Raw genomic sequence first — 10,271 nt, forward strand, 5'->3', positions numbered from 1 at the left:
ATTCTAGGTTCGAACACCTCCAGAAAAAATTAACACGTTATTAACATTTCACACATAATGTTTTATGTTGTACAATACCGCATAAGGCAGCGAGATAGACCTATTCTGCCATCTCCTGGTAAATAGAAGTAAAGCAGCTATTTCCAAAAAAAAAAGAAAAACTAGGAAGCTCAGACTGAACAGGTGAAAGAAAAGTAGGTCAGACTCTGCACTTTTTGGCAGTGCAGTTAATCTTTTTAGCTGCACATTCTTTACATAGTATTTTCCTCTCACACGGCTGGGTGTTCTTAAAATGCACATGTACTGTAGGGGATGAATTATAGAGAGCCAAACCTGAAGTATCCATCAGAAGAAGGCCCAGACGAGGCAACCACTGTGAATTATTCACTCAGCCTGCACAGTACTGCCGTTTATTGCCGTGCATGTGCGAGACAGACAGTGAAAATGTGCAAAAATAGATGCTGAGATTGCCGTGTGCTGAGAAGCCATTTCCACCATTTTGAGAAATGTCAAGAGCTGTTTGAGTCTAGTCCAGTAACAAGTCCAGTATCTCGAAGGAGTGTTAACATTCTCATTTGCTCACTTGCTGGGGCCCCAGTTACAAAACTGCAATCTGAGAGGCAAGTTCACTGATGATCAGCCCCTTTTTTAAAAATAGAAAACTGATTCTGCCTTGCGTTTGTGAAGAATTTCATCTGAAATCAAACACCAGCTTCCCCTGACGTTATGTCCCCTATGACCATACGTTTATGTATTGCGGACCGTTAGTGCATGATGAAGTATTTACTGTCAAGTGTATTTTTGTCTTTGATGAGCATGTATTTTTAACTTTTCAGGAATGTCCTGTAGTCCTTTAATTTATCCTTTGTACTGTCACCACTGGGCTGAGGGATTATGTAAGAATAATTCTGGGAACTGAAGTCACTCTCCTTTGTGTCTTTTATAAATGTTTATATTGTGTTGCTCATCCGTGTCTCCAGGAGGACACCGCTATAAGAATGTATCAGCGCTCAGTTAGACAACCAGCTCTGCTCATTTCCAGGCTCTGGCTGGATCCCACGGCTGGGACACTTACGTCACTCTGTCTCTCAGTCTCTCTCTATATCTCTATTCTAGTGTGGTAATTTTAGACCTGACGTTGGCCTGTTAAAATGAGTCCTTTGACGTTGTTAGAATGGTGGCGATGTGAGGGGGGTGGACAGAGGGGTAGATAGAGTACAAATACAGGCATACACACTAAAGTCTCTAAAGTCCGGCCACTTGTCTTGTAGAGGAAAGAGGAAGAACGTTCGGGACAGAAAGATACCAACAGCTGATTTCAACCAAACCACAGTCAAAGAGAGGAAAAGAGGAGGACATGCTGGCTCATCAGGGGAACTGTCACGTGACTTTCTCACAGGTAGGTGACTGATTCACTAGATTAGATGAGCCTTCTTGTTTATGTGAGAATGTAGACTAGTAATCACCTCTGATGATTCACTAATAACAGATATGACGATCGTTGATGACAGCAGAGCAAGCTGAAACTGATCTTGCTTTTTTGTGTGTGCTTTGTAATATCCTCTTGACTTTTAATGACACGTCCATGAATCAACAATATTTTATGCCAAGCAGACCTTTACCCTACTTTACCCCAAACGTCATCCCCTTCATCTATCTTCATCCGATCCAAACATACACACAGGTTCAAACACTCCTCCCACGCTTCTGTACTCTGGCTCAACAAACAAAAACTGAGTTTTGACATTCCTTACCAGCAGCTGGTCCCCAAGGACCAGTCTGGAATTCACTAAACTCTCATATCCCGTAATACAGAATTCCTCTACAGGTCCTGTTTCTAGGAAAACCTGGCTGTGAGTGGGTAGGCCATTCCTCTTGTGGCTTTGCACTTCTCTGTCTTTCGCTTTCCTTCTCCTCTGTTTCTTATGCCCTTGCAAGGCATTCCAGATGTGGACTAGCTACCTCTATAGGCTACCTCTGGCTACAAATGATAACAAAGACTAGAGTTGTAAAGTAACGGTGCTGGCCGGATCTTTCACTGCTTCCCTGCTACTTTTCCATTTGACAGACTTTATGGCAGCCCCTGCTGCTCTGGGATCTCTACCCTCCAGGATATTGAGATTACATTGACATTGTGGCTTTAAAATGGGCTTGATAGTTTTTTTGGATTAGTTTTTGAGGAAGCAGACAGTCCGAGGGTAAGACAGACAGGGCTGGATTCCTGTCTGTTCCACAAGTGGAAAGATTTCAAGTAGCTGCTGGAGATCTGACTGACTGTAAAATGGATTCAGCTAAAGCCACCTCAATGCAGGGTGTTAGTGTAAAACGTTTTTGTGTGAAACAGTGTGAGGGAAATGGCTCTTGTGTCTCACATGTGGATTACAGTGTAATGCATTAAACTGCGTATACTTCTTACACTGTTGCTGGCACTTGCAACATTTCCAGGAGGGAGTAAAAGCCACAAGAGCAAGTTTTCTCTGACCTTCATTGTGTCCACATGTTGTTTATTTTGTTGTCTGGCCTTGCACTGATTTCAGGTGAGAGTTACATCATTGCCATCTGGAAATTATTCACAACGAAAGAATCTAAGTGATGTTCAGTCGGAAAACAAGTTTGGTCATGTGCCTTGCCTCCATCCAGATCTGATTCTCTGGTTGGTTTCATCACTTCATGAAAAAAAAAGAGTAGCTTGTAGACAGAGAGAAGCAGAGAGACAGAGAGAGGGAGAAAGTGATTGAGGAAGGCTGGGAGGAAAGCATTTCCCGTAATCATCATGAAGGCGGCGTTGTCCTTCCCTTCCTGTTTCTTCTTCTCGTGTCTCAGACACAGTCCAGGTGACACGACTTGTGAACGCAGTGGATCCTCTCTGTCGTTACAGACACAGGAACTTTACTCCGCTTCGTCCAAGCCTCAACCTCTGTGCAGGATGTCTGAGGGAAACGTTACAGTGATGCCATTTGGACCTTCATCTCTGGACTTGTCCAGGCAGGAGCAACGGACGCTGACCAGACTGTACAGCCAGAACGGAGGATATCACCTGAGGATTTTACTAGATGGAACTGTGAATGGTGGCAGACAGGAAAATGACCCTTATGGTGAGAAAAATATGTATTATTTCTTTCTTTTTGATGTGTGATTGGTTGTTGTATCAGGGGCAAATTAAAATACTCCTTTGACTTTTGAAGTCCTCTAACATTATGTAATTCATAACTACTGTTTAATAATGTGACTTTTAATGCTTTACTTAAATGATGATCAAAATTCTTTATGGTTGTTAAAATAATGATAAACAAAAGGGAAGATAGGTTAAAAGTTATCTTTATGATGTGCTTTATAAAACTTTATAAAAATGGAAGAATATTAAGGTTCATAAATGGTGGAAGTTAATAATTACTTGAACAAACTGTTAAAGTCCTCTTGAGGATGGTATGCAATCACAACAGTTCTGGTAAAGCAGCTCACTTACCCTGTGTCCACATTCAGATGACAGAGCCTGTCCTGGGCAAATATTTAGTTTAGTGGTTACATTGTATTTAAGTAAGATAGTCGTCCACTTTGTCCTTGGAAAGGCGATGTTATGGGAAACGGTGTCATTTGTTGTTTTACAGACATCCTGAGGATAAAGGCTGTGAGTGTCGGAGTAGTGGTCATCAAGGGCGAGATGACAGGAAGGTACCTAGCTATGAACAAAAAAGGACGCCTCTACGGATCAGTAAGTTACATTTCAAGATTCTAATTTTCGATGGAAAGATTTAAGTGTTTCAGTATCAAACCACAGTGATGAAAAGAGATCCTATTGTTCTTTTAAACTTAATATTTTTAGGAGCTGTTTTCATTACTACTCTTGTTACATCACATAATACTTATTAACTTGTCAGTATAGGTTTAAACTCACAGATTCCTGCTGTTTTGTAATAGCTCTGGTTATTTCCACAACTGCTAAACACTGGAAAGTCACAGTGCCACAGGCTGACGTCAGGATATTTCTGCTTAAAACAAATGACTGAGAGCAATACTTTGTAACTTGGAACTATTAAACAGCTGATGAGTAATGTAAGTTATAGTATAGATTAAGGAGTTATATGACATTTCTTTTCTTTACACTACTCTGTGTGTATATTTGCACGACATTACAATGAATATACAAAAGACTGGCAATAAGTAAACTCTCCTCTGCCCCCCCTTTTATTATCCTGTCTCAGCAAGCACTGAACGATGAGTGTTACTTTCTGGAGAAGTATGAAGAAAACCACTACAACACATATTGCTCTCAGAAGTACAATTGGTATGTGGGGCTGAAGAGGAACGGCCAACCCAAAGCAGGACCAGACACCCACCAGGGTCAGAAGGCCGTCTTTTTTCTACCAAGGCCTGCAGGCAACATGTAAAGCAAGACGACAACAGGAACCATGGACACGCTCACTGAAGTCTTTAAATGCACATTAAAAGTGCAATTTTACGCTGGGCAAAGTACCCCATTTAAAAGTCACTTAAAGTCAATGTGATAGGGCAGTAAAGCCTGGGGCAAACACATGATGCTGGTTTTACATTTAATTAAAGCTCTATTTTAATATTAATAGCACAAATGTTTGTTTATTCCTCTTGTTTATCCAAAGAATATGTGATATGACTAAGCAGCTTATACTGCTCATTGATCATTCAAACTACTATCCAGAATACTTTCTGTTTATAAGCACATATACACTCTATCTCTCACTGCAGGCAGAAAATGTGGCGGTATCAGTGCACGTCAGTGTTAATAAATGGGTGTTCACTTTAAACCTTAGTATGAAATACCACTGCTGGAAGACAGCAACGGACTGCTTTTACACAGAAATACTTTCACAATTGATCACGTCTGGAACAACAAGGGAACCGACAAAGCAATAAAAACAAAAAAGCAGACCATCTGGCATTGGATTCGAACTCAAGCAAACAAATAATACAGTCCAAAGGATAAAACTGGTATAACCGCTACAAATAACAGTACTTCAGTAGGGTGGATGTTTGCTGACTTCTGAATGAATAAGAATCTTACAAGTAACTTTTAACTTCTAATCTGCTCAAGCCTGTCTGTTTCTGTAACCACTTGTGTTCTACGTGGAATGCCAGTAGACACAAATGCGAAAAAAAAAAAGCACAAAGTTGATATGACATGATCTTTGTGCTAAAATGCTGTTTGGAAATTGTTTCTGCTAAGGATAGCCATGACAACGGTGAAACATTTGTATGATTGTATAATTCTAGCTGTATAATGTGCCAAGGTCAGCTCGTAAAGTTATTGTTGAGATGTATTTTTAAGGGAAGGAGGAACCAGAGAAGAATTATGATGACACTAATATTTGAGTGTGGCTTATTTGATTTTGGTTGTAAGGAAGGAGAGATGAACCAAATATTGACCATTCTGTCCTGGACCACAGAAGTTTCGTTTCACTGGGCAAAGCTGCTTCACTTCACAGCCCAACAGAGCTTTCTGTAAACATATTTCATTTCTTATTGATTTATGTGTTACTGTAACATTGTACTCGGTTCATTTACTATTGTGAATATTTATTTATAATCTTTTTTTGCTAATAAAATAAAATTGAACCGACCATTGTAATGAATGATTTCAAAGCAATAACTTACTTTGTATACGTGATGTGACCACCTTTTCACAAAATAATACATATTGTATTAAATGTCTTCAATTGTATGGAATAAAGTCTGCATTATTATTCATAAAAAAATATATATATAATGTTTTTGATTTACTGTGATTATGTTTTAAAAGACAGATGGGAACAGGAGTTTTTTAACTGTGCATACATACATTAAAGGAACACCAGTGTCCAACACATCTGTTGCTAATCAGCTTGCTGTCTGTGTGTGTTTGTGTGTGTAGCATTGCATGTCAACATCTGTGTTTTTATGAATAAGTTACACACATACAGGTGTTTACCAGAGACACATTCCTCCTCCGAGCATTAGAAATAAAAATAAAACAATTTGGCCACAAGGTGGCAGCATTGCTTTAGATTGAGTGACTTTTCGCTTAAGGTGGCAGTGAGGGTTTCAAAAGCTCCACTGTTTGAGTCCCAGTTTATTATGATTACACGTAAGGGTCTCACCAAATCCCAGTAAAAATAAATCGTGAATAAAATCTATAAATCTAAGAAACTGTCAACAAGCAGTGTTTAGCCAGCTGTATACGGGTTATGGCCATAGCATACGAATGAGCAAATCCTGCATCAGTACACAGACACAACAATGTCATGTAAATGAAATATATCTGAAAAATGAATTACACAGACATTAACAATTAGTTTAGGGAGGGGAAAAAACTCAATGTGAAGTTAATCTTTCAGTATTTTAAAAACAGATCCCACAACCTTTTTGATACTTTGAAACTTTTAAAGTGACAAAAATCTTCAAATGATCGTTTTGTCTTAACCCAGGCAGCCATACAAAATCTGTGCCTGAATAAAATACAGTGTAACATTAATAAAATGATGATTTATATCAGAACATATCTGATCAAACAAGCTGGACCAAGAAATTGAGCAAACATTCAGTGCCAACTTCCTGTACTTGGCAGATTTTTATACACATTTTTGAATTTGTTCAGCTCTAAAAAGCATTATGGTTTAATGCAGCCTTAAGGACTCTTTCTGTGAAGGTAATGTGTCTAACATCCTTGAAAAGAAAAGCCATTTTCACCAGCTTCAGTGGCGTTGCTGCTTTCTAGTTAAAATGACTGTATCCATTAAGTTGTGACAGATGATGCCAGCGAAACGCGGAGGAAGACCTCCATTCACCCTGATCAAATATTTTTGCCACATTTTTGGAAGCAATGGCATTATTCATCTAATCCACACTTAATGTGGAACGGCTGAAACAGAACATGGCCTTAAACAGTGTTTCAGAGGCCGCTGTGCCAGGAAAAAGATCCTGGAGGAAACGCTGGAACGTGGTTTAAGATGTTTGGGAGGACTGGAGCTGATTCATGGCTCCAACAAGTTCCATATTATTGTGGGATTTAAACAGAGTTGGCGAGGAACATAACAGTAGAGTTATTACTTTTCCAAGAGTGTGACAAATTACTATTTCAATTTGAGCAATAGTTCTATATTTTCCAATTTAAGAAATTACTTTCTTTGTAAATGTCAGATTAGAGCTGAATGCTTCTACTTACAATCCTACTTTCCATCCCCTGATTTGTTTCCCTGATAATATGTCATTTACTTATGCTGAAGAATGAAAATCTAGATCCTCAGTTGTCAGGGAAGTATTAACAGTACCTGACTTGCTAGTATGATTATTTATTTGTTTTTTTATGAATTGCCTTTTTTTTATTTATTATTATTAATCTTATTTGACAGGGACCAAGTATAATAAACATTTCAATACTTGAAATCTGATTCATTTTTCAGAGATATAGCTAAAAGCTAATTTCCATCCCCAATCTCCATGTCAGTATTAAATTATGTCTATTTTATGCCTTCATACTCCTATTCCTATTTTTGAGGAAAATGTTGTCATTTTTAACTCCATTGTGTTAATCTGACAGCTATAGTAAGTTGTTTTTTTATGATATTACATACGATACAAACATATAAACAGTTTATATAACATGATGCAATATTCTGGATAATTACGTGGCTTTGTTGAATACTTGATGCTGATTGGTCAATTATAGCATTCTACAGTTTGCAGTCTGTTTCTGAATAGCAGACCACTGCTATGAATAACAGAACGCTGTTGTGGATGCAGTTATGATCATGGACTCTGGAGGACCATTAATTATTGATTTATTTAATAAGTAGCCGTGTAATAAGCAGGATAATGTACAGCAGACAGGACCATCAGGGTAAATCCAGACCAGCATTCTGCATGGCATTTCAAGGTTTATTTTGCAACAATCACCAGCTTGTTGTACATCATTTCTTAAAGTACAAACTTTTTTCTGATTCATTTTCAGTGTAAATATTTGTATGCAGGACTGGTAATGAAGTAAAGTGGAGTACTAACACCTGTGCATAAGTTAAATGTACTTTTCCCTTTTTTTGTTACACCCCACAAAATTGGTAATTGCACCCTCTCTCTCTAAATTTAGACGCATGCCTCTGTGTGAATGTCAGAGTAATCATTAGATCAACGTCTGTTATTGCAAAGGATTTTTTAGCTGGGGGCATTTTCATCCACATTTCAGACATTTCCTCCACCAAACATCCAGCCACTAGCAACCTGCTGTTCATGAATAGATTCCAGATTTGGTTGTTTAGTTACTGTAAGGCTACAGCCATCCTCCAACAGCTCCAAACAACTGGCATGTATTTCCATGTTGTTGTGTTTCTGTAGTGTGTTTCAGAAGGTTCAAGGTCGTTGCACACATTTTACATTTGGCAACAGTGTTCTTGTCTTATTTTCAGCTGCTGAACGTACGCATTTCCATCTTTTAAGCTGGCCTTGCTGCTTGTGATTGGATTTGTGGATTTCAAATCAGTAGTGCGCGAGCGGTAACTGTAATATTATTACTGACATTTTATCGGAAATTTGTTACACCAGCAGCGCCTATACTGTATGATCAATTCTGCAACACAAGATTCTTCATTTTCTCTCTGCAGTTATGACAAAGCAAAAAATTTTACCTACTTGAAGAAAAATAAGTTTAAGAAGCAACCAATGAGTTAAATAAAAACAGAAATGTACATGTTACCACTGAAAAAGCAATGTGTTGTCTTTCCCAAAAGAATTTGATCTGCAAACAAAAAACAGGTAGTTCTGTCTAACTTGAGGACACTGACCGGACATATGGCTGTTGGTGGACAAACATTGACTATTACGCAACCTGTGACCTCTCATTTACAGGACAGTCTCTGTCTTTCTTTTTACCAGGCCACCCTATGAAGCAGCACAGCACACACACACACACAAACCTGGTTGGCCATTGGCCTGCAGGGCTGTGCAGGGCAGGAAGGGAATCATTCACTGTAAACTGAACAAGGACTGGCTTCCTCTGGGAGTCCCCTAGCCTGACAGCAGCCAAGATCTCTGCAACACAAACCACTCTAGCAAACACACACACACTCACTCAGATCAACGCATACACACCCTGGAACTGGGACACATTCTCTCATCTGTTACTCCTCTCTCTTTCCTCAATTCCGTCTTTCTTTACTCTGCCTTTCTGCCCGTCTCTCAATTTCCAGCCTCCTTCAACCCCCGTCTCTGTCTTATTGCTTTCTCCTCATCATTTTCTCCCAGCATTCCTTCTCCCTCTCTTTGTTTCTCTCAGCCAATTTTTTTTTACCACCTTATATACTGTAACTTGCAGTATATATGTTCTTTTTAACTTTTATTTGTCCACATATCTCACTAGATCCTTCCTATTTTTCCAACCTAGAGAGACATTCCCTAATTTGCTGAAGACCCTGCACCCTTATTGAGCAACTCCAAATACTCCAATAAACAAGGTATTAAGATATAAAGTGCAATGGATATCCACTGGGTAAAATCTTACCCAATAATGACCCATTTCTGTGGATTAGCAGTCACTGAACCCCTGTGGTTGCTCTACTTTGCCCCTCTGTGCTTCTCCCTTGCTCTCATCCTGTTCTGGTGGCCTCATCATGAAAACAGAGATGCTTTGTCAACGTTACTGTATGCATGCTATTCCCTTCACCTTTCTCCTCCACACAAGCAACCACTCTCACGCACACACACACCAACAGGAAGGGAAACAAGGGATGCATATCCGTCAGCTGATCCAACTGGAAATGCTGACACTGGTCTCCCCATCTGCTACTGCTCTCTGAGACAAGGCAGAGAGGGAAAGAAAATAGGGGGACAGAGAAAGCGAGAGGGAGCATTTTGACAACCCAGAGAACTGCCCGGATGCTTGTGGTTGGACTTACAGCAACTGTTTTCCTAATAGATGATTTGTGCTGGGTAGACACATTCTGCAGGGGCTCCAAACATGCAGCTTTCCCTCAGAGTGGGAGCGAATGGCATTTGTCAACCAGAAGACCCTTTAGGATTTAGCCACAGAAAGGGAAACTGACACAGCTATTACTGTAAAAAAAAATAAAAAAAATAAAAAAGTCCTGAGAGATTTATGCATGTCTCTTTGGTGTTTGACCCTCTTCACATGGAGCTCATTTAGGTTGTCCCTTTGCTATTTCACAGTGGCATATGACCGGCTTGCAAGTATGTAAGCTGAGAGTGGCGGCACTTTTTTGGCGAAACAAAGCAAAACAAAACAATAAGCCAAAAGCGACTGAACGCTTGTT

General features: G+C 39.4%; 1 protein-coding gene across 4 annotated transcripts; it reads left to right on the forward strand.

Moving 5' to 3' along the window:
• Positions 1–1,238: 1,238 nt before the first annotated feature.
• Positions 1,239–5,837, forward strand: LOC104917779 (putative fibroblast growth factor 1). Of its 4 annotated transcripts, none has more exons than XM_010729318.3 (4): positions 1,239–1,399; positions 2,879–3,095; positions 3,609–3,712; positions 4,203–5,837. In XM_010729318.3, the coding sequence occupies exons 1-4, from the start codon at positions 1,358–1,360 to the stop codon at positions 4,386–4,388; spliced, it is 549 nt and encodes a 182-aa protein (XP_010727620.2). In that variant the 5' UTR covers positions 1,239–1,357; the 3' UTR covers positions 4,389–5,837. The 4 variants fall into 4 exon arrangements, with proteins under 4 accessions (XP_010727620.2, XP_010727621.2, XP_010727622.2 ...); XM_010729319.3 differs by lacking the exon at positions 1,239–1,399 and adding an exon at positions 1,758–1,861; XM_010729320.3 differs by lacking the exon at positions 1,239–1,399 and adding an exon at positions 1,761–1,853.
• The last annotated feature ends 4,434 nt before the right edge of the window (positions 5,838–10,271 follow it).

The sequence above is a fragment of the Larimichthys crocea genome, chromosome XXII, assembly GCF_000972845.2.
Source record: "Larimichthys crocea isolate SSNF chromosome XXII, L_crocea_2.0, whole genome shotgun sequence".
NCBI classification, from domain to species: domain Eukaryota; kingdom Metazoa; phylum Chordata; class Actinopteri; family Sciaenidae; genus Larimichthys; species Larimichthys crocea.

Excerpts from the sequence above, each read along its gene's own strand:
- LOC104917779 (XM_010729317.3), top strand. The coding sequence starts at position 2,774 with ATGAAGGCGGCGTTGTCCTTCCCTTCCTGTTTCTTCTTCTCGTGTCTC. Across the intron at positions 3,096-3,608 it reads ACAGGAAAATGACCCTTATG|ACATCCTGAGGATAAAGGCT; the intron begins GTGAGAAAAATA and ends GTTGTTTTACAG. Across the intron at positions 3,713-4,202 it reads AAGGACGCCTCTACGGATCA|CAAGCACTGAACGATGAGTG; the intron begins GTAAGTTACATT and ends ATCCTGTCTCAG.